This window comes from Raphanus sativus, chromosome 3, assembly GCF_000801105.2.
Source record: "Raphanus sativus cultivar WK10039 chromosome 3, ASM80110v3, whole genome shotgun sequence".
NCBI lineage: Eukaryota > Viridiplantae > Streptophyta > Magnoliopsida > Brassicales > Brassicaceae > Raphanus > Raphanus sativus.
In genome coordinates this window covers 24,408,336-24,432,180 of record NC_079513.1, presented here as the reverse complement: position 1 = coordinate 24,432,180, position 23,845 = coordinate 24,408,336, and the positions used below count along the sequence as shown (strand labels likewise).

At 40.2% G+C, this 23,845-nt stretch overlaps 2 protein-coding genes and 1 pseudogene across 5 annotated transcripts; all 3 read left to right on the top strand.

The window, feature by feature from the left end:
• The first annotated feature begins 25 nt into the window (after window positions 1-25).
• Window positions 26-6,284, top strand: LOC108847476 (disease resistance-like protein DSC2). Of its 4 annotated transcripts, XM_018620720.2 has the most exons (7): window positions 26-473; window positions 743-941; window positions 1,012-1,243; window positions 1,605-2,045; window positions 2,136-3,237; window positions 3,329-3,607; window positions 3,703-6,284. In XM_018620720.2, exons 3-7 carry the CDS (start codon window positions 1,209-1,211, stop codon window positions 5,560-5,562), a joined length of 3,717 nt encoding a protein of 1,238 aa, XP_018476222.1. In that variant the 5' UTR covers window positions 26-473; window positions 743-941; window positions 1,012-1,208; the 3' UTR covers window positions 5,563-6,284. The 4 variants fall into 4 exon arrangements, with proteins under 4 accessions (XP_018476222.1, XP_056861226.1, XP_018476223.1 ...); XM_057005246.1 differs by lacking the exons at window positions 26-473; window positions 743-941; window positions 1,012-1,243 and adding an exon at window positions 1,278-1,296; XM_018620721.2 differs by lacking the exons at window positions 26-473; window positions 743-941; window positions 1,012-1,243 and adding an exon at window positions 1,324-1,387.
• A 742-nt stretch (window positions 6,285-7,026) lies between these two features.
• LOC108847477 (disease resistance-like protein DSC2) lies at window positions 7,027-10,983 on the top strand (annotated as a pseudogene).
• Window positions 10,984-19,714: 8,731 nt separating this feature from the next.
• LOC130509371 (apyrase 2) lies at window positions 19,715-22,900 on the top strand. Its single transcript, XM_057005242.1, has 10 exons — window positions 19,715-19,732; window positions 19,804-20,307; window positions 20,504-20,632; window positions 20,713-20,769; window positions 20,853-20,945; window positions 21,164-21,369; window positions 21,503-21,594; window positions 21,802-22,019; window positions 22,138-22,327; window positions 22,607-22,900. Exons 2-10 carry the CDS (start codon window positions 19,873-19,875, stop codon window positions 22,717-22,719), a joined length of 1,533 nt encoding a protein of 510 aa, XP_056861222.1. The 5' UTR covers window positions 19,715-19,732; window positions 19,804-19,872; the 3' UTR covers window positions 22,720-22,900.
• The last annotated feature ends 945 nt before the right edge of the window (window positions 22,901-23,845 follow it).

Sequence of the window (23,845 nt, the reverse complement as noted above, 5' to 3'; positions counted from 1 at the left end):
GCAAATAGACTCAAAACTGAAAAACCCTTTTTCTCCAGATCAATTCGCTCTTGTTAACTCCATCGTTCGATCTGGAGCCGTTACAGGATCCTCCGCAGGCCACGGCGTCCTCCGGCACCGGTGAGATACGCTACCGTTCGTCTTCCTTCACTGAGCTCATTTTGTCCGGAACTGCCACCGTTTCCTCCACCGGTCACCATTCTCCTTCTTCCTCCGAATCTCATCAGAGGCTCCTCTCTGTCGACGGAGGAAAGATGACGGCTAAGCGTGGGATTGTCTGCCGACAAGATCAAAATGCCATCGCGGTATTCTGCTCGTGATTTCGGTTCCGATTGTTCTGATCGGTTGTTTAAGAGTACTCGGTGCTTAACCGCAAGGCCTCCGAAGAACTACGCTGTGATTTTTTGATGTTGGAAGCCGTGTTCATGCCTACTGCTTTGCTCGGAACTCGGATTTTCTTCCTCTTCGTGCAGGTAGCGACATTGGTTCCATTTCACTTTTAGATCATAATAGATACCAAAAAGTTTGGAGATTGTTTATGAATGCGTACTGGATATGCCACTAGAACTGCCATTTTACCTGCATTGCTTGATAGATCTCGTGTGTTGTTAGCTTGATTCAGTTTCTTGTGGTGATTCGTGGTGCATTTGTGTTATTTAAGTTGATATGGTTGTCAAGTGTGTGAAAAGACTTATGCTTGCTGGAGATTTTAGCTCTAAACTATTCACTGATTTGATTTCAGCTACAACCGTTTAGTGTTGCACATGCTCTGGAGAAGACCAAGTATCCGGACTCAAAACATTTACTAGAAAGATTTCGACAACAAGTACCACTTCTCTAGTTCTCTTGTCAGCTCACAGATGATCTAATCGCTATGAACAACGCAGACTTCATCATCACTACTAGTGATTCACTAGCACTTACCAAGAGATCGCAGGAACGTAAGTTACTACTTAATATCTAGAAGTGTTTTTCTTCTGCACGAGTTCTCATTCAAGTTGTTTTGCTCAGGAAGAACACGGTTAGTCAATATATGAAAGCCATGGAGCTTTTACACTCCCGGGACTATACAGAGTAGTTTCACGGCATCGATGTGTTTGATCCAAAGTTCAACATAGGTCTAGGTCTGAACTGTCCCCTACGTTAACTTAGATCATTTGGACTGTCAAGCGCTATGAGAACTTTCTTGCTGAGCTTCACGTGTACAGATGGCCAACTTGAGAAGATGTGGGGAGGACTCAAGGTAATCGTTCAGCCTATTATGATATCAAATCTGGGTCTCTCCTAAGTCTCTTTGTAAGTCAATGTATTTGTATCTTTTTTAAGCAACTGTAGGAGGACGCTGAGAATTTTCTTGCATTCATGAATCTTCCTCACCACTTGAAAAGTAAATTCGAAGAGGACCCCATAAGTCTTTTTTTTATAAAGAGCATAAGACCCCCAGAACTTTACTGAGTCTTTTTTTTAATGTGGCTAATAGCCCCACATACACAAACAAAGCCTCTTTTTGATTATTTCTTCTTCCAATCTGAAAGCTTTGTCATTCTCTTCAGAATTTCTTTGTGCTTGTTATTCATGGCTTCTTCATCATCTGTGTCTTGCAGTTGGCTGTATGACGTCTTCCTGAGCTTCCGTGGAGAAGACGTGCGCAAAGGCTTTCTTAGCCACGTTGTGAAAGAGTTCAAAAGCAAAGGGATCTCACCGTTCATTGATAGCGAGATGGAGCGGGGCCAATCCGTCGGTCCTGGGCTTGTAGGAGCGATCAGGCAATCAAGAGTCGCCATTGTCTTGCTCTCCCGTAACTACGCTTCTTCAAGCTGGTGTTTGGGTGAGTTAGTGGAAATCATGAAGTGTAGGGAAGAGGATAAGCAAAGAGTGATAACGATTTTCTACGAAGTGGATCCATCTGAGGTTAGGAAGCAGACCGGAGATTTCGGAAAAGCTTTTGATGAGACCTGTGTGGGGAAAACAGAAGAGGTGACGCATGTTTGGAGGCAAGCTTTGAAGGAAGTCGCGGGTATAGCTGGTTATGCCTCTAGCAACTGGTTCGTTCCCTTTTACTTCCACTTGCGTATTATGTGTAGCTGCTTTTCACGATGTATGTTTTAATTGTTAATACCCTCTGTTTTTTTTAGTGGGAGTGAAGCTGATTTGATCAACGAACTTGCCTCAAATGTTATGGGTGTGTTGGCTTTGACACCATCAAATGATTTTGACGACTTTGTTGGCATAGAAGCTCGTGTCACGGAGATGAAAACGATGTTGAGCCTACAAACAAAAGAAGTTAAGGTGATTGGTATTTGGGGTCCTGCCGGGATTGGTAAGACGACCGCCGCCAGAGTTTTGTATGACCAAGTCTCTCCTGGTTTTTCATTCAGCACGTTTTTGGAGAATATCAAAGGATGTTTTGAGAGGTCTTGTGGTAATGACCATCAATTGAAGTTACGTTTTCAGGAAAAGCTGCTGTCTCAAATTTTTAACCAAAAGGATATTGTGGTTGGTCACTTAAGAGGGGCTCCAGAGAGGCTGTGTGACAAAAAAGTGTTGGTTGTTCTTGATGAAGTGGATAGCTGGTGGCAGCTAGAGGAAATGTCAAAGAGAGCATGGTTTGGTCCCGGAAGTATGATTATCATTACAACCGAAGATAGAAAACTTCTCAAAGCACTCAAACTGGAGGCCAATCAAATCTACGAGATGAAATTTCCAGCTAGACATGAGGCTTTTCAGATCTTCTGTTTATATGCCTTTGATCAAAAGTTTCCAAATAATGGTTTTGAAGGTCTTGCTTGGGAAGTTACGGAACTTGCGGGTAATCTTCCTCTAGGTTTGAGAGTCATGGGGTCGTATCTACGAGGAATGTCCAAGAACGAATGGATAGACGCACTACCAAGCCTCAGGTCTAGCCTTAACAGCGAAATTGAATCAACTCTAAGATTGAGCTACAACGTCTTAAGTGATAAAGAAAAAGATCTTTTTCTGCATATTGCATGTTTCCTTGCTGATTTCAAGGTTGATACCGTTAAGACTCTTCTTGAAAAAAGCGATTTGAACGTCAACCATGGGCTGCAAAGCTTAGCTAATAGAAGCCTTATATCCATAGAGGAAGGATTCATAAGGATGCATAGTCTACTGCAACAAATGGGTAAAGAAATTGTCTACGGACAGTCTGCCGAGCCTGGAAAGCGACAGTTCTTGACGAAATCCACTGAGATTTCTGATATTTTTGATGAAAATAGTGTAAGTTTATTTTTTTTACTGCAGTCTTCTGTTTCCTTGTATTTTTTTTTTGAAGCTGATATTTTGTTTCTTTTTGAATAATCTATTATAGGGCACTGGAACAGTTCTAGGCATATCGTTCCCATGTTTACTTAAGGAACTCCCAATAAGTAAAAGAGCTTTCGAAGGGATGAACAATCTCCAGTTTATATATTTCGCTGGTGGTACCTTAAAATTACCCGAATGCCTCAACTATCTTCCCGAGAAACTCAGATTCATATATTGGAACCAGGCTCCAATGAGATTTTGGCCTTCCAAGTTCTCTGGAAAGTTTCTTGTCGAACTAATCATGCCCAACAGCAACTTCGAGAAACTTTGGGAAGGAATCAAAGTAAATAAATATATTATCCATTTTTTGTATTGTCTTGTGTGTAAAGCGCGGTTACTCATTTATCTAAATTTTTTTTTTTTTTTTTGTGTGTGTAGCCTTTCCCATTCCTCAAGCGGATGGATTTCGGAAACTCTCCGTATCTGAAAGAGATTCCAAATCTCTCAAAAGCAACGAGGCTCGAGGTACTAAATCTTTCTTTGTGCGATAGATTGCTAGAGCTCCCCTCTTCTATCGGTAGGTTAATCAATCTCGAGGAACTGAACCTCAGTTATTGCGGGAGTTTGGAAAAACGCAGTGGTTGCTCGAGTCTGGAGAAAATCAGTGGTTGCTCGAGTTTGAAAGAACTCGATCTGAGCTATTCTGGGATAGGGGCATTGGAATTGCCATCATCGATTCGTACTTGGTCTTGTTTATATAGATTGGATATGTCAGGGTTGAGTGACCTCAAGAAGTTCCCAAATGTTCCTTACAGCATCGTAGAGCTGGTGCTGCACAACACAGGGATAGAGGAAATTCCTCCATGGATTGAGAAGCTATATTGTTTACAGGAACTCTTTATGACTGGATGCGATAAGCTGGAAATTGTATCTCCAAACATTTCTAAGTTGGAGAATCTTCAGACTATTGATCTGCTTAAAGGTGGCGGAGGTCATATGGAGATGATTTATGATGATGGATATTTTGAAGCAGAGATGAAGTGGGGGCCTGACTTGAAGCGCCGCTGGAAATTACGATCAGACTTAGACATTCACTACATTTTACCGATATGTCTACAAGAGAAGTCTCTTACATCTCCGACATCATTATGTTTAACGAGTGATAGTTTAAAGATTATTCCAGATTGCATCAGACGTCTCTCCGGACTAAGTGAGCTTAAAATCACAGCTTGCAGAAAGCTCACAGCACTGCCACAGCTTCCAGGTTCCTGTCTATCTCTAGATGCACACTTTTGTAGATCCTTGAGGAGAATAGATTCTTCTTTTCAAAATCCAAATATCTGCCTAAACTTTGCTGGCTGCTTCAACCTGAGTCAAAAAGCGAGAAAGCTCATCCAGACATCAGCTTGCAAATATGCGCTCTTACCGGGTAAAAATGTGCATGCACACTTCACCCACCGAGCTATCTCAGGTTCCCTAACGATTCATCTGACTCCAAGACCTCTTCCTCCATTCTTCAGATTCAAAGCTTGCATCTTACTGTCAGAAGACAATTCCCGTAATCTTTGCGGGCCTTGGACAGTGTCTTGTCGCGTCAGCGGTAAACAGAATGGCCACACTGTCCCATATGGATCAGACCGGCTTCATCATATGTCATGTCTAGGTTCATCTCGAAACCATCTATATATTTTTGAAGATTCTTTATCTCTAAACCAGCAATACCCTGAAGCCGAAGACCCCACTTTCAGCGAGCTTTCTTTTATATTCACAGTTGATGATGGTAAAGCCTTGGTGGTTGAGGGCTGTGGTGTACGACTTTTGGATGTACTTGATGGAAAAGAAACTGAATACGAAGAGTATATCGAGGCAAACAATGAAAATGCAACTGATGATGGTGAGGAAGATGAAGTTGGTGATGATAGTGAAAGTGCTCACGATGATGATGATGACTTTGAGGAGGATGTAGAGGATGCTGTCGATGATAATGACCCTGGCTGTTCTGATGAGGTTTCCGACACAAACATAGAGGCAAACAATCAAAATGCAGATGAGGATGATGATGACGAAGAAGATGAAGGTGGTGATGATAGTGAAAGTGTTGTCGATGATAACAATGATACTGATGACGTTGAGGAGGATATAGAGGATGATGTAGATGATAATGATCCTGGCTTTTCTGATGAAGTAATCGACATAAAAATAGAGGCAAACAATGAAACTGAAGAAGGAAAAGTATCAGGACGTGATGAGGGTGCAGAGACGAGGAGCAGGAAACGAATGAGGTCAAGCCTTGTGTAGGTGTTGTGATGTTGTTAGATTTTCTGATTCCGTGCAATGTAAGTTTCCAAGAAGAGAAGCTCAATCTCAACATCCCCGGAGCAATCAATCTGAGATTTTTTCAGGTTTGGGAACTCGATCACTCTGGCTTCCCTAACCAATCATAGAATCTATATATATACTGATTTCTCAGCCGCCATAAAATGCCGCTTATGCTGTTTTCCACTTCTGTATCCTTCCATAAAAAGGAAAAAAGTGGTCTCCCTATGGATATTTGCTTATCTGTGTTGTCACGTATACACACGACGGGGTGATTGAAGAAATGGAGGATATAGGGTTTGTCGATCATCTGTTCTGTATCTTGAGGAATCTGTGTTGCTCAGTGAATGGCGAGAACGTTGTATCGATCGTCCTTCGCATGTGCTGTCTGAATACGGGTAACAGAGACAGAGAGAGAGGACTAGGCTGAAACTGATCAAAGAAGGGGAGGATGTATACTCGACATTTATGAAGCTTGCAGAGCAAGGATCACAACGTGCAGTGACAGAAGCAGAAGCGATTTTGCAGTGGATCAAGAGATCTGGTACTGGTGAAGAGCCATGAAGGGAATCGCCACACTAGAGTCTTGTATTAGTCTTTTCTGAGAACGTTTAGTACCTAAAGAGGGCCCTGAGTGTTGCTACTCTTAGTTGACTTTTCTGATTCATATTCCGGCTAGTGAAATCATCCGTGAGGATTTCGTAAGTCCCAAGTCATGTGGTTCTCTCTTGTATTCTTCCAAATGCTAAGCCGTGCACAATCCCAATCATGAAACGGTAAACACTTTGACCGCTCCCACCTCTTTTTATCTATAGAATTGTTCCTTATTATTATTTAGCGGAGTTTGGTGTACATAGACCATTTTTAGGCGGTCTTATACTGAACAAGACAATCTACAATGCTATGAAATTTGTTTATGTGACGGGGGTGTAACTTTTTAAAATTAGTCCACAATGCTGATGACGAGTGAAATCTTTTGATTTTTGATTTTATTTTTTTTTTCCCGTTGAAACCGGCCATTTCAGGACACTGAACTGTCTATCACGTAAAGTTAAGATCATTTAGACTTCTCAGTGCTACGAGCAGTTTCTTGCTGAGCTTTACGTGTACAATGGCTAACTTTAGGAGATGTTGGGGAGGACTCATGGTAATCTCTTAGCCTATTATAATATCAGATCTTGGTCTTTCCTTGTAAGTCAATGTATTTGTATCTTTTCCTAGTCAACTGTAGGAGGACGCTGAAAAGTTTCTTGCGTTCATGATACTTCCTCTCCACTTGACAAGTCAACTGTTAGATGATTCTGAGAAGTTTACTGTGTCCTTATATCTTTTCACGTTATCTTTTTTCAATGTGTTGACGAGCCACGCACACATATATACAAAGTCTCCTTCTTCCGATCTGAAAGCTTTGTCATTCCCTTCAGAATTTCTTCGTGCTTGTTATTCATGGCTTCTTCATCTTCTGTGTCTTGCAGTTGGCTGTATGACGTCTTCCTGAGCTTCCGTGGAGAAGACGTTCGCAAAGGCTTTCTTAGCCACGTTGTGAAAGAGTTCAAAAGCAAGGGGATCTCAACCTTCATTGATAACGAGATGGAGCGAGGCCAATCTGTCGGTCCCGCGCTTGTAGGAGCGATCAGACAATCAAGGGTCGCCATTGTCTTGCTCTCCCGTAACTACGCTTCTTCAAGCTGGTGTTTGGATGAGTTAGTAGAAATCATGAAGTGCAGGGAAGAGAATCAACAAAGAGTGATGACCATTTTCTACGAAGTGGATCCATCCGATGTTAGGAAGCAGACCAGAGATTTCGGAAAAGCCTTTGAGAAAACCTGTGTGGAAAAAACAGAAGAGGTGACGTATGTATGGAGGCAAGCTTTGAAGGAAGTCGCGGACATAGCTGGTTATGCCTCTAGCAACTGGTTCGTTTACTCTTTTTTTTTGAACAAATGTTAAATTAACTCTGTCCAAAAAAAAAATTACATCGTGTGTTACTTATCTGATAGTTTTGCTTAGGAAAGAAAGATTACATATGAACACTTATCGATACTAGAACCATGTTTCTATGGCTTTCATTTTTATTATGTGTAGCTGCTTTTCATGATGTATGTTCTAATGGATATCCTCTGTTTTTGGTTAGGGAGACTGAAGCTGATTTGATCAACGAACTTGCCACAAATATTATGGGTGTGTTGCCTTTGACACCATCAAATGATTTCGACGACTTTGTTGGCATAGAACCTCGTGTCACGGAGATGAAAACGATGTTGACCTACAAACAAAAGATGTTAAGGTGATTGGGATATGGGGTCCTGCCGGGATTGGTAAGACGACGGTCGCCAGAGTTTTATACAACCAAGTCTCTCATGGTTTTTCATTCAGCACCTTTTTGGAGAATATCAAAGGATGTTTTGAGAGGTCTTGTGGCAACGACCATCATTTGAAGTTACGTTTTCAGGAAAAGCTGTTGTCTCAAATTTTTAACCAAAAGGATATTGTGGCTGGTCACTTGGGATGGGCTCCACAAAAGTTGAGTGACAAAAAAGTGTTGGTTGTTCTTGATGAAGTGGATAGCTGGTGGCAACTAGAGGAAATGGCAAAAAGAGAATGGTTTGGTCCTGGAAGTATGATTATCATTACAACCGAAGATAAAAAACTTCTCAAAGCACTCCGACTCGAGGCCAATCAAATCTACGAGATGAAACTTCCAACTAGAGATGAGGCTTATCAGATCTTGTATCTATATGCCTTCGGTCAGAAGTTTTTAAATTATCATTTTGAAACTCTTGCTTGGGAAGTTGCGATCCTTGCGGGTAATCTACCTTTAGGCCTGAGAGTCATGGGATCATATCTAGGAGGAATGTCAGAGAACGAGTGGATAGACGCACTACCAAGCCTCAGGTCTAGCCTTCACGGGGAAATTGAAGCAACTCTAAAATTGAGCTACAACGTCTTAAGTGATGCAGAAAAAGCTTTTTTTCTGCATATTGCATGTTTCTTTGTTGGTTTCCTCGTTGATAGCGTTAAGAGTATTCTTGAAAAAAGCGATTTAAGCGTCAACCATGGGCTGCAAACCTTAGCTTATAGAAGTCTTATATATATAGAGTATGGAAGAGTAAGGATGCATAGTTTACTGCAACAAATGGGTGAAGAAATTGTCTATCGACAGTCTGCCGAACCTGGGAAGCGACAGTTCTTGACGAAAGCCACTGAGATTTCTGATTTTTTTATGAAAACACTGTAAGTTCCTTTTTTTTTCAATACTCCCGTCCTCTGATTCCTTTGTTTTTGAAGCTGAGATTTTTTGTTTCTGAATAATATATTATAGGGTACTGGAACTGTTCTAGGCATAAAGCTCCACAACTTGGAGGGAGAGGAAATCAAAATAAGTAAAAGCGGTTTCCAAGGGATAAGAAATCTCCAGTTTCTAGATATCGATGTTGGTACCTTAAACACACCCGAAGGCGCCTTCGATGAATGTTTTCCCAACAAACTCAGATACATACATTGGAGCCAGGCTCCAATGAGATTTTGGCCTTCCAAGTTCTCTGGAAAGTTCCTTGTCGAACTAATCATGCCCAACAGCAACTTTGAGACACTTTGGGAGGGAATCAAAGTAAAAATAGTCGCCATTTTTTTTTTTTGTATTTTGCTTGTAAAGCGCGGTTAGTCATTTTGTCTAAAACTTTTATTTTTTGGTATAGCCTCTCCCATGCCTCAAGCGGATGGATTTGAGCTTCTCTGTCCATCTGAAAGAGATTCCAGATCTCTCGACAGCAACGAGTCTCGAAATATTTAATGTCTATGGCTGCGTAAGTTTGTTAGAGCTCACAAGCTCTATTGGCAACGCCACTAGGCTTGGAGTCTGCATACTGAAGAAATGCTGCCTTCTGAAGGAGCTTCCCTCTTCTTTCGGTAGGTTAATCAATCTCGAGGTATTGAATATGTCAGGGGAGCTCAAGAAGTTCCCAAATGTTCCCTACAGCATCGTCGTGTTGGAGCTGAGCAACACAGGGATAGAGGAAATTCCTCCCTGGATTGAGAATCTATATGGTCTGCAGGAACTATACATGATTGAATGTAGAAACCTGGAAATTGTATCTCCAAACATTTCTAAGTTGGAGAATCTTCATACTATTGAACTGTGTAAAGGTCGTGAGACGATTTATGATGATGGATTTTTTGGAGCAGAGATCAAGTGGGGGCGGCCTGACTTGAAGCGCCCCTTCGAATTATCATCGAAGTGGAAATTACGATCGGACTTAAATATTCACTACATTTTACCTATATGTCTACCCGAGAAGGCTTTTACATCTCCAATATCATTACGTTTATACAGTGAGAGTGTAAAAACTATTCCAGATTGCATCAAACGTCTCTCCGGACTAAGTGAGCTTTCAGTCAGAGGTTTTAGAATGCTCACAGCATTGCCACAGCTTCCAGGTTCCCTTCTATCTCTAGATGCACAATCTCTTCTATACTTGAGGAGAATAAACTCTTCTTTTCAAAATCCAAATATTTTCTTAAATTTTGGTAAGTGCTTCAACCTGAGTCAAAAGGCGAGAAAGCTCATCCAGACATCAGCTTGCAAATATGCCTTCTTACCGGGTAAAAATGTTCCTGCACACTTCACTCACCGAGCTACCTCAAATTCCCTAACGATCGGTCTGACTCCAAGACCTCTTCCTTCAGTCTTCAGATTCAAAGCTTGCATCGTACTGTTTGCACGCTTCCGTATCTATGGTCTTCAGACAGTGTCTTGTTGCGTCAGAGGTAAACAGAATGGCCACACTATCCCATATGGATCAAACCAGCTTCATCATATTCCAGATATACGTTATTATGTAAAGCACCATCTGTGTATATTTGAAGATTCTTTCTCTATTGACCAAGATTTCCCTGAAGCCGAAGATGCCACCTTCAGCGAGCTTTCTTTTCTGTTCACAGTCAATGATGATGAAGCCTTGGAGATCAGGGGCTGCGGTGTACGAATTTTGGAGGTACTTGATGGAAAAGAAACTGAATACCAAGAATATATCGACACAAACATAGAGGCAAACAATGAAAATACAGATGATGATGAAGGTGATGATGATGATTATGATAAGTGTGGATGGTCTACTGATGACGTTGGGGAGGATATAGAGGATGATGTTGATGATAATGACGCTGGCTTTTCTGATGAAGTAATCTTACAATAGACATGGAGGCAAAAAATGAAACTGAAGAAGGAAAAGAATCAGGACGTGGCGAGGGTGCAGAGACTTGGAGCAGGAAACGAGTGAGGTTAAGCCTTGTTGTAAACTGTCATGTCGTTAGATTTTCTGATTCCGTGCAATGTAATTTTTCCAAAAAGAAAAGCTCAATATCAACACCCCCGACACAATGAATCTCAGATTTATTCAGGTTTCCCTAACCAATCATAGAAAGATATGTATAAACTCAAATCTGTTTGTTACGTGTGGCGTACGTGATTAACACCCCGGAACAATCAATCGTCTCTTAAAACCCCTTCATGGCGATACAAGGGATACTCGGATGAAGATGAGGAGAAACGTATAGATAAGGAAACCAAAGCTGCCATTTACAAGATTGTGAATGCACCACCACCACCAAAAGCAATTGAATTACATTAACGACAATCCCTCCCAGCAATCTTCTGCAGCGTTCAACTCAAGGATCGCGAGGATGGTGGAGATGCATGTGGATCCACTTGATTCACCAAAGTTCAAGAAGCACAAGATGTTAGTGATCAGACTCCAATGGGCCTCGATGATACAGCCCAACAGACCTCAGGCCCATCTGTGAATCTATTGCAGAGTAACCAACGGCTATCTTTCCCAAAGTGTAACGACAGAGCAGAGTGTACGGTGAAAGGAGCAGCTCTGCTGTCTAACCGATTTCTATCTCTCTTGTCTGTTTGTCTTGACTAAGTCTTCTTTACAGCTTGTAATCTTATCCTCTTAGCTGTGAGGAGTAGAGTCTCTAGATCCTTCTCTTGTCTATTTAAAGACCTTGTAAAACCCTAATTGAAGTAAGGTGAAAGTATTCAAAGTTCAAGTTTTGTCTCTGTTTTCTTATCTTTCACATGGTATCAGAGCTACTGTAAACCTTAACAGGTGCTACAATGGCGGATAACCGAAATCTCTATCCTTTTCCTAGTAACATTCATGTGTTGAGCTCTGTCACTTTGAAGCTCAATGATAGCAACTATCTCTTGTGGAAAACCCAGATTGAGTCACTTTTGTCAAGCCAGAAACTTCTAGGCTTCGTTACTGGTGCGTCTGTAGCTCCAGCTCAAACCCATACCGTCACTCGCGATGAAGTTCAAGTCGAGGAACCAAACCCTCTCTATGAAGCTTGGTTCTGTTCTGACCAACTAGTCCGCTCCTGGATCTATGGGACTCTATCCGAAGAAGTCTTGGGTACCGTTCACACGCTCACCAACTCTCGTGATGTCTGGATCTCTTTAGCTGAGAACTTTAACAAAAGCTCAGTTGCAAGAGAGTTCTCGTTGCGTCGCAGTCTCCAGCTCATCAACAAGAAAGATAAGAGCTTGTCTGTGTATTGTAGAGATTTCAAAGCAATCTGTGACTCTCTCAGTGCAATAGGCAAGCCAGTTGAAGAGTCCATGAAGATTTTCGGATTTCTTAATGGTCTAACTCGAGACTATGACCCTATTGCTACCGTCATCCAGAGTTCTCTGTCGAAGTTCCCTCCCCCAACATTTAACGATGTTATCTCTGAAGTTCAGGGCTTTGACTGCAAACTCCAGTCTTATGAGGAACAGTCACCAGTCACGCCTCATCTTGCTTTCTCTACTCAACAGAAAGAACAGTCGCAGGAGTACAGAAACACGGCTCCATCATACAACCCTAACTACAGAGGTCGTGGTCGTTCAGGCTTTACCAGAGGAAGAGGAGGATACACAAGCAGAGGTCGAGGCTTTTCTCAGCATCAAACGCCCTCTGGAGGTACTGGTGAGCGACCTACATGTCAGATTTGTGGGAGAACGGGACACACTGCTCTGAAGTGCTACAATAGGTTTGACAACACCTATCAGAGTAATGCAGCTTTCTCATCCATGCGTATGGTTGACGAAGATGGCAGAGAGTGGATTCCTGACTCAGGTGCCTCCACGCACGTCACCTCTAACACTGCCAATCTTCAGAATGTCCACCCTTATGAAGGAACCGATGCTGTAATGGTGGGAGATGGAGCTTATTTGCCCATTACTCACACTGGATCTGCAACCATCTCCTCAGCGTCAGGTACTCTTCTTTTATCTGATGTTCTGGTATGTCCGGATATAAAGCACACATTGATGTCTGTATCTAAACTCTGTGATGACCAAAACTGTGGTGTGTTCTTTGATGCTCATAATGTCTATGTGATTGATCTCGATAAGCTGAAGGTGGTGGCAAAGGGTCCACGAAATAGAGATCTGTATCAGTTGGGGAATCAGAGGAAAGAAGTGAACTTCTCGGACAGGCATGTTACAGCTTCAGAGGCAGTATGGCACAACCGTCTTGGTCACTCCAATCTGAAGCTTCTCCAACAACTAAGTATCAGCAAGGACATTATTATCAATAAGAGCAAATCAGTGACCCCTGTTTGTGAGCCTTGCCAAATGGGGAAGAGCAGTAGGCTAAAGTTTTTTTCTTCTCTTTCTAGTGTAGCTCAGCCCCTAGATCGGTTACACTGTGATCTATGGGGTCCCTCTCCTATTGTATCAAATCAAGGATTTCGCTTTTATGCAGTATTTGTGGATGAGTTTACAAGATTCTCTTGGTTCTATCCTATGAAACTCAAATCCGACTTCTACTCTGTCTTTGTTGCATTCAAAAATCTTGTTGAAAATCAGTTTACAACAAAGATAAAAGAGCTACAAACTGACGGTGGTGGAGAGTTCACTAGTACAAGACTAAAAGAGTATTTGCAGTGTAACGGTATTCAGCAACGAATCTCTTGTCCATATACTCCTCAGCAAAATGGTCTTGCTGAGAGAAAACATAGACATCTCATCGAGCTTGGTCTAGCGATGATGTTTCAGTCTCACCTTCCTCTTCATCACTGGGTAGAAGCCTTCTATACGGCAAGCTTCATTGGAAATCTTCTACCTATTGTTGAATCAGAAGGCACAAAGAAGAGTCCGTTTGAGCTGTTGATGGGTTGTAAGCCAGACTACTCTTCTTTGAGAGCCTTTGGTACTGCCTGCTATCCCTGTCTTCGATCCCAGACAGCTCACAAGTTTGAGCCACGGTCTTTGCAGTGTGTGTTTATAGGCTACACTCCTCAGTATAAAGGGTATCGCTGTCTTCACCCACCCACAGGCAAAGTTTATATTACTCGTCACGCAGTGTTTGATGAAGAAGTGTATCCCTTCAAAACAGATTATCAGTCATTTGTGCCACGGTATAAAACGGATCTTCTTAGAGCTTGGCAGCTTGCAACCAACCCATCAAAAACCCCTGTTCCTCCTGAACAGATAACCCGCATCCTTGCTCCTCCTGTCAGTCTTCCTAATCCTCCTCCTCTACCAACTCCACCTCCTTCCCCACAAGCTGATATTGATGATGAATTACCTCCATCCCCAGTTGTACCTCAACCTCCTGTGGCTCCTCCTGCTCCTCAAGTGAATGCTCATCCGATGCAAACAAGGGGGAAAGCTGGCATTCATAAACCCAATGCTCGATATGTTCTTCTGGCTCCTAAGTATGATACGTCAATTCCCAAGAACATTGCTGCAGCTATGGCTCACCCTGGTTGGAATGGTGCAGTTTGTGAAGAGATGGAGACCATACATATGCTCAATACTTGGACTCTTGTCCCCTACACTGAAGATATGAATGTGCTGAGCAGTCGTTGGGTTTTCACAGTGAAATTTAATCCAGATGGAACAGTGAGAAAGTTAAAAGCTCGTCTGGTTGGGAAAGGTTTCGAGCAAGAGGAGGGGCTTGACTATCTTGAGACGTTTAGCCCTGTTGTTCGAACAGCCACTATCCGCTTGGTTCTCAATGTTGCGGTTGCAAAGGGATGGTCCATCAAGCAGTTGGATGTTACTAGTGCTTTCTTACATGGTGAGTTGCAGGAACCAGTTTACATGTTCCAACCTGATGGTTTTGTTGATCCAGCTCGTCCTAATCACGTCTGCAAACTCACGAAGGCCCTATATGGTCTTAAACAAGCACCTCGGGCTTGGTTTGATACGTTCAGCCACTTCTTGATTGACTTTGGCTTTCGCTGTAGTAAATCGGATCCGTCGCTGTTTACTTATCATCATCAGGGCAAGACTTTAGTCTTTCTTCTCTACGTTGATGACATCCTGCTTACGGGTAACGATGAAGCTCTGTTGCAACATCTTCTTGACAAGCTTAACAGCAGATTTTCTATGAAAGATCTTGGAGAACCTCGTTACTTCTTGGGTATTGAGATACAGACTCATTCTGAGGGAATCTTTATGCATCAACGTGCTTATGCTGAAGATATATTACATCAAGCAGCTATGAGTGACTGCAATCCCATGGCCACACCTTTGCCTCAACGGATCGAGCAACAGGACACGACTCCCTTCCCTGAACCAACTTATTTCAGAAGCTTGGCGGGGAAGCTTCAGTATCTAACTATTACTCGGCCGGATATTCAGTATGCCGTTAACTATGTGTGTCAACGTATGCATCTTCCTACTGTCTCCGACTTTGGTCTTCTAAAACGCATACTGCGATACATCAAGGGGACACTGGAGCTTGGCTTGCACATTCAAAAAGACTCCTGCTTAACTCTTTCTGCGTTCTGCGACAGTGATTGGGCAGGTTGCTCTGAGACTAGACGCTCCACTACTGGCTACTGCACTCTCCTTGGTCCAAACCTCATCTCTTGGTCTGCAAAACGGCAGCCAACTGTGTCTCGATCCTCAACCGAAGCTGAGTACCGTGCGTTGGGAGCTACAGCTCAAGAGATTGCCTGGATTTCCTGTCTGCTCCGTGATGTCAACATTCCTCAACCCATGGCGACAATGCTTCTTTGTGACAATCTTTCAGCTGTGTATCTAAGCACAAATCCTGCTCTTCACAACAGGTCGAAACATTTTGACACTGATTATCACTATATACGTGAGCAGGTTGCTCTTGGGTTGATTGAGACCAGACACATCCCTGCTTTGGAACAAACAGCAGACATCTTTACTAAATCCTTACCAAGAAAACCGTTTATGGAGCTAAGGAGCAAACTTGGTGTAGACAAACCTCCTCCAAGTTTGAGGGGGAATGTTAGTGATCAGACTCCAATGGGCCTCGATGATACAGCCCAACAGACCTCAGGCCCATCTGTGAATCTATTGCAGAGTAACCAACGGCTATCTTTCCCAAAGTGTAACGACAGAGCAGAGTGTACGGTGAAAGGAGCAGCTCTGCTGTCTAACCGATTTCTATCTCTCTTGTCTGTTTGTCTTGACTAAGTCTTCTTTACAGCTTGTAATCTTATCCTCTTAGCTGTGAGGAGTAGAGTCTCTAGATCCTTCTCTTGTCTATTTAAAGACCTTGTAAAACCCTAATTGAAGTAAGGTGAAAGTATTCAAAGTTCAAGTTTTGTCTCTGTTTTCTTATCTTTCACACAAGAAAGTTCCAAGGGCTTCTTCTTGTTCTTCTCCTCCTGTTCCAGTCATGCATTCGCCGTCTAGGCCTGTTAGTGTGAAGGACCAACAAGACTGGAAGATCGGTCCTTGTATCTCCAGTTGGAAAAACTCAAAAGGGTATACGATCCCTCTAGAAAAACGTCTTGCTTTGGTCTGCTGCAAGATGTTCAGGTCAGTGATGACTTTGTCAAGTTATCGGAAACCCTCTATGTGGCTGAGCAGAAATCTAGGGAGGCTGTTTCAATGCGATAAGGAGATGGTGATGGGACACGGAAAGAAAAGAGCTGGAGCTTAGGGCTCTAGCCCAAAAATCCCGGTCTGACGAGATTAAGAGGAGGCAGAGGATTCGAGAAGAGCGTCCAAGGAAAATAATGTTTGAAGGTAAGGATGCTGCCATGGGGAAGAGTAAGAGCAAGATCACAAGAGATATAGACCGTTGTACAAGCGAAAAAGTTTAACCAGGAACAAGGGATGATGTACTCACCCCACTGATGATGACCAATATAATGTGTGTGATATTCTTGTCTTTGATTACATATAGAATCAAGTTTATCTAAGTATCGACTTACCAGAAACATGGTGATCACAGTTAGCGTATTTTTTTCTTATGTTTATTGGATTGATTTTGATGATTACATTTGTGGTAATATAATCAATAATTTCATAAATGTTATATGCGTGCAATCTCATAAACATTAGCTAAAACTTTATGAACACCGTTCCGTTAGTAATTTTGTTGACCAAGAACACTGCTAGAGTGTAAATCAATGATGTATCGTAAAGAAAACAGTCTTATTTATGAACACAGTAACATAAAAAAAAACTCAAAACTAAACATTGACCATAGCATGCTTACAGATTTGAAAGTTTTAGTTTTTAATAAAAATAAATGATCGGAAAATATATTTTCTTTTCTGAGCCAATCAGAAAAAAGCATGGATATGAGGTGGCAATATACACATATGGTGAAAGTAACTATAAAAAAGAAAAAAAAAACTCAAAACTGAAAAACTAACTAATAAGTATGTTTTCTTTTTTTTCAGTTTTGTTTCTAAGATTTCTATTTATTTCGCTTTGGGTTTTTCGTGTACAATGGAGGTGTACAATGGAGGAATGGACGGCATCAAACGCCAATTCTCTGAAACTAGAGTTAAAGAAGTTACTGGTTTAAATTTTGTCCAACGGAAGAGACAATATCGAGAACGATTTTGATGCCGTAAAATTGATCTTCGATAAGTTATCGTTGATCGATTTTGATTTTGATGTCCTAAATAAGTTATAAACAACATGGCAATCTACTTGCAGTTCTCCAAGTAATTGACTTTTTCTGCAAGTAGATATTTATTTGGGACATTCTTATAGTTTATTGTCGTGTTGTTTATAACTTTGTTTGTTTCTTAAATATGAGTTTTTCATTCTGTTTCACAGGCTTTCGGAAAATCCTAAAACGGATAAAAAGAATGGAAAGAAGTCCTTCCATAACATGAAGAAGACATCGGTGTGGTTGGACTTGGAGAATGGTAGAGTTTCCCATGATCTTTCTTCAGAAAAAGTTTACCCACGCATTAAAAAAACTTTTATAGAAAATGGTTATGGTGGAAAACTAAAGATTAAAATAGTTATGCCCTTTGAAGACTGCAAAGTACCAGAGCCTCTACTCAAGAAAATGAGCCTCCACGATGTTAAATCTAATATACCTTCTTTGTCTTTTCCTTTGCCTAAGGTGTAAACGACGAAAGAGTTCAAATATTTATTTTTGAATGTGATCATGATCCAACTTGTTATCATCGCTTCTGAAATGTATGGTTTTCTTTACTACTTTCCTTGGAATTCTTGATAATATAGAATTGTAGCTTACAATATATATATATATATATATATATATATATATGTTTGATTGTTGTTTATGCTTATATATAGGATGCACTTTTTTTTTATTATCGTTGAAAAGGGAACAGAGTTAGAGTTGGCACTGTCAAAAACTCAATGACTTTATATATGTACTAGTTTTGACCATATGATACGCATACGCATGACAATATTGTTTTGTTAACCAAATTTCAGATATATGTAACTAAAGTTACATGTATAATATAACTTGATTTATTTGAGGGAGATGAATATACATAAACAAACCATTAACACAAATTTATTATTGATTAACCACATGCATTTTAATTAAGATAGATTTGCTTTAGAAATTGAATTGATCTTAATTTGCTAGCTGAATATGAATATTAGTATAATTGATCTTTATGCTTTGTTCTTCATGTGTCTTTCCTAATTCTTAACTTGCAACTTATGTTTTCTTATTACGTTCAGCCAACTGCATATAAAAACAATATTACAAATGCAACTTAAACAGTAAAGCAACATGCAAGAGAGAGACACCATTTCATGGAAACAAATGAAGAGATAAATTTCAGGATTTTGACAAAAAATAAATAAATGTCAGTATATATTTTTTTTTGGTCAACAATATCAGTATATAATAATAAAAATAATAAAGTTTAGTTTGAGAATAAGTGATATTTACTACTTAGTGTACAATAATCTTTTTAATTATATATGACGTAAATGACAACTCACATACTACATTTTCAATTTAATATTTTCCGACCATTACTCATTCGGTTTCAAAAGATGTATGTTTTAAAATTTTACACTTGTTAAAACATATAAACAACTTAGTATCAATGCATTATTTTCATAATTAATTATTCTCGACAATTTTTAGCCAATAAGATTTTAACAAACATGATTATATTTTTCAAAATTAAAATTTATAATTAGTTAATACATTGAAAATGTAAAAACATGTATCTTTTTGACACTACTTTTTTAAAAAACATGATCTTATTAGAACGGATGAAATATTTATTTTCGAGAAATTTACCTTAGATAATAAAAGCATGAAAGAATTTGAATTTTTGAATGCCTATTATTCCCTGAAGTTGAAACATAATCTCCAGGTAAACGTGCCTAAAGATGGCCTGAGTTTTGGTACCCTTAGTTTATTTTGTTGATGTTTCTGATTCATGATCCTGCCAGTGCCACGAACAAAGATAGACAAGATTGTGAGGGCCTTAAAGGATTACAAAAGCAGTGTGTTACTTGTCTTGTTAATAGATGTTACACAGCTATAATAACCCACATAAACCGGTCACTAGTGTGAAAATGTCATAGACTATCTAAGCATCAAAGTCTTAAGGTTGTTTGGTTCCTTTGGTAAAGACTCATCATCACCACTTATTTGCAAGAATTAAAATTACATAAATTTGTTCCTAAGAGTTACAATGAAAAGTATAAAGACAGAACTTACATCGAATAATAAATCAGGGTTGTTTATGTAAATCAAGCAAACATTATGATACTTATTTTACACTCTCACTCGGTAAAAAATTTCAAGTTTAACGAATTTGAGTGGGAGTTACTGTCTCTCCCGCAATCGTAAAAGCCAGTAACGTCTTTTGTCTGTATCTCTCGCTCAAATACAAATACAGATCTCGAAGAAGAAGCTTCAAGGTAACATCCAGCTTTTCTCCAGATCAATTCGCTCTTATTAACCCCATCGTTCGAATCTGGAGCCGTTACAGGATCCGCCGCAGACCACGGCGTCGTCCAACGGTAAGATCCGCTACCGTTCGCCTTCCTCCTCTGAGCTCATGGAGTCCGGAGCCGCCGCAACCGTCTCCTCCTCCGGTCACCATTCCCCTTCCTCCTCCTCCGAATCTCACCAGGGACTCCTCTCTGTCGACGGCGGAGGAGGGAAGACGACGGCGGCCAAGCGAGGTATTATCGGACGGCACGAGTCCATCGCCGATAAGATCCAGCGCCACCGAGGTATCCTGCTCTTGATTTCGGTTCCCGTCGTGCTGATCGGTCTCGTTCTTCTGCTAGTGCCTGGGAGATCGGCGTCCGACGCGGTGGTTGAAGAGTACACGGTGCTTAACCGCAAGAGAGGCCCCAACTCGAGGCCTCCGAAGAACTACGCTGTGGTTTTCGATGCTGGAAGCTCTGGTAGCCGTGTTCATGTCTACTGTTTTGATCGGAATCTGGATCTTCTTCCTCTCGGGAATGAACTTGAGCTCTTCCTGCAGGTAGCAAACAGTTTGGATTGGAGAGATTGTTCATGAATGCGTACTTGATGTGGCATTAGAACTACCGTTTTTACCTGCATTGTTTGATAGATCTCGTTAGCTTGATTCAGTCTCTTAATTACATTTTGTGTTGTTTAAGTTGATATGATTGTTGGAGATTTTTTGGCTCTAAACTGTTCACTGATTTGATTTCCAGCTAAAACCAGGATTGAGCGCTTATCCTACTGATCCACGTCAAGCGGCGAACTCTTTGGTGTCTCTTCTTGACAAAGCGGAAGCTTCTGTTCCACGGGAGTTGCGTCCCAAGACACCTGTTAGAGTTGGGGTATGGGAAACAGAGTAGCTATTCGTGTGTTGTCGTTGTTTAATTTTGTTAGTTATCTGAAATGTTTTTTTTTGCGTTAGGCAACTGCAGGGTTGAGGACGCTTGGCCATGAAGCATCTGAGAACATTTTGCAAGCGGTAGTTTTTATCTCTATATATTTTCTCATGAACATTTGCCTGCTCAGTTAGATCTTATACGTCATTGTAATTTTGTATATAAGGTTAAGGAGCTCTTGAGAGATAGAAGCATGCTGAAAACTGAGGCAAATGCTGTTACTGTGCTGGATGGTGCCCAAGAAGGTTCTTATCAGTGGGTAAGTTGTCGTTCGTGTCTTACAGGAAGTCATGTTGCTGTATTCCTAATGTGTCTGCGTGTATAATCTTATCCTGAAAAATGTTATCCTTTCCAAGTTTCTTACTAATTCATTAAGAAGCGTTCAATTTCCTCTAGTTTCTTAATCATTCAATAAGAAATGTTCAGTTGGCAACTGTAATATTTTGAAGTCTAGTTTAACAGGCTTCGACTTTGCAGGTGACAATTAACTACTTGCTAAGGAACCTGGGAAAACCATACTCAGATACTGTTGGAGTGGTTGATCTTGGAGGGGGTTCTGTACAAATGGCATATGCTATATCCGAGGAAGATGCTGCAACTGCACCAAAACCATTAGAAGGAGAGGATTCTTATGTCAGAGAAATGTTTCTAAAGGGACGGAAGTATTTCCTCTATGTTCACAGGTTTGCCAGCTGTTATGGTTTCCTTGATTTTTATGTTTTTTCAAATCTCTTCTTCCTTGCATGCCAGCCACACAATTTGTTTATGTTGTAAAATCTTTAATGTGAGATGCTATTTGCCTCTTATTGCTTGTAGTTACTTACATTACGGATTATTGGCCGCCCGAGCAGAGATTTTGAAAGTTTCTGAAGATTCAATCAGCCCCTGCATCATGACAGGCTATGATGGTGAGAGAGTATTGTTTTATCATGAAATCTGTTTCTTTCCAACTAGACTTCTTTGCATTTATCCTCATCGTATGGCACATGATTTCATTATTGTCATTAAATTTGACATCCTTTAGCTAGAACTCTCTGAACATGCAATTGCTCCTAGCAGATAGAATGAATAGTTTTTTTTTTTCATTTCTTCTCTGACATATTGCATCACTGTAGGTACTTACAAGTATGGAGGAGAAGAATTTAAAGCCGCTGCTGTGCAATCTGGCGCGAGTCTCGATGAGTGCCGGAGGTTAACGATCAACGCACTCAAAGTGAATGATACACTCTGTACACACATGAAATGCACATTCGGTGGAGTATGGAATGGTGGTCGAGGTGGCGGCCAAAAGAACATGTTCGTTGCTTCTTTTTTCTTCGATCGTGCTGCTGAGGTAAAACCAACAAAAAAAAAAGACACCTCTTCTTTTCTTTCTTTAAACCCCATTTACACACCACAACCTGTTGTTTCTTCGTTAAACTCGGGACAATGGGATTTGGTCATGTGCACAGGCTGGATTCGTAGACCCCAAGCAACCTGTTGCTACAGTTCGTCCAATGGATTTTGAGAAAGCAGCAAAGAAAGCTTGTAGTATGAAGATGGAGGAGGGAAAATCAAAGTTCCCACGTGTGGAAGAAGATAATTTGCCTTACTTGTGCATGGATCTCGTTTACCAATATACTCTGCTCGTTAATGGATTCGGTAAGTATCAACTCACTTTCTTCCCCATACAAAATACTGCACAAATTATCTCTAGGTTTAGGATATATTAACACACTATACAGTATGCCATATATAAGAGTGGAGAAGTGTTAATACACTGACATTGTATGATGAATGTCATAAACTTATATCTTTGATAAACGCAAGTTTAGGATAATGATCTGGTCGACTGGTCCATGTTTGAAGTTTGTTTTTATTTTTTGTGTTTATGCATTTGTCAACTTTTATTGATTTTTTTGGGGCATGAAATAAAAATAGGATTGGAGCCATCGCAAACGATAACGTTAGTGAAGAAGGTGAAGTACGGAGAGCATGCAGTGGAAGCTGCGTGGCCATTGGGTAGCGCCATAGAGGCCGTCTCCTCACCATGACGGGCATTTTTTGGAACTACACAGAACGTAATTTTATTAATATTGATCGTCTTTAGAGAAATTGTTTTGCCACTTATATATATCTATACACATTTCTCTTTCTCAGATCTCTGATTATTTCATTTTTGTAAACTATAGAATCCGGGGATTGTTATATTTTTTATAAAAAAAGCTTGCAACATTTTCTCATCTTTTTCTGTTTCCCGCATCTTATCATTAATTTACCTTTTTTAGTTTGGCAGAACTCCTAATCTATTGACTATCTTTTCTTTTTAAACATACCTAGCATAGTTTTAAAAATTCTTGCAATGGCATTTGTAGTATACTTGAATCATAAAGTACTAGGTGATCATCCGCGCCTTGCGCGGAGTGAACGGATTAAAAGAAATTATAATTTTTACTCTATAGATATCAAAAACATAAAAAGTGACATATTTATTATACATGGTATAGATTGTAGCATAAATAACGTTGATATAGAGATTAATGGAAAAAAAAAACAATTTGAGATTAAAAGTTTATTGAATTTTTCAATCAACAAAAAAATTTACTGAAGTATTCGGATAACGATAATTTTATTATGGTTGACAAAAAAGTAACTGTCTTATTATCGAAGTTAAATCGTTATATTTCGTTAAAATTATAATGGTTTTGAAGTAAAAATTGTAAAAGAATATAAATAAATTGAAGTAAATAATATTAGGTTGGAAAACAAAAGGAAAAATAAGTAACTGATATGAATTTTCAAATTTAGTGGCTTATTAGGACTCAAAATTGTAAAAGAGACCCTTATCGAACCTTAATATCCATTAGACTCAAATACATATGAGCCTTTTTTTATTTATCTTTTATTTGTTTTTATTAAAAATTCTCGAGGGGACATGAGATTAAGGGCTATGGTTCGGATGTGTTCGATCTCTTTTCTCATCACATGATATATCTAGATGTGGTAACAAAGTAAGGTTGTAAATCTCTAATTATTCGTATATTTCCAGACAATTTTGTTCAGAATCTTATATAATTGGAAATAATTATATGTATAGTACGAAAATTAAGGAAGCCCACGTTAAAAATCATGTTCTCCTTAAATTAAATCGGAAAAATTATATGAATTTCTAAATTTAAT

Excerpts from the sequence above, each read along its gene's own strand:
- LOC108847476 (XM_057005244.1), top strand. The coding sequence starts at position 1,468 with ATGTGGCTAATAGCCCCACATACACAAACAAAGCCTCTTTTTGATTAT. Across the intron at positions 2,046-2,135 it reads GGTTATGCCTCTAGCAACTG|TGGGAGTGAAGCTGATTTGA; the intron begins GTTCGTTCCCTT and ends TGTTTTTTTTAG. Across the intron at positions 3,238-3,328 it reads ATATTTTTGATGAAAATAGT|GGCACTGGAACAGTTCTAGG; the intron begins GTAAGTTTATTT and ends AATCTATTATAG.
- LOC130509371 (XM_057005242.1), top strand. The coding sequence starts at position 19,873 with ATGGAGTCCGGAGCCGCCGCAACCGTCTCCTCCTCCGGTCACCATTCC. Across the intron at positions 20,308-20,503 it reads AACTTGAGCTCTTCCTGCAG|CTAAAACCAGGATTGAGCGC; the intron begins GTAGCAAACAGT and ends TTTGATTTCCAG. Across the intron at positions 20,946-21,163 it reads AAGAAGGTTCTTATCAGTGG|GTGACAATTAACTACTTGCT; the intron begins GTAAGTTGTCGT and ends TCGACTTTGCAG.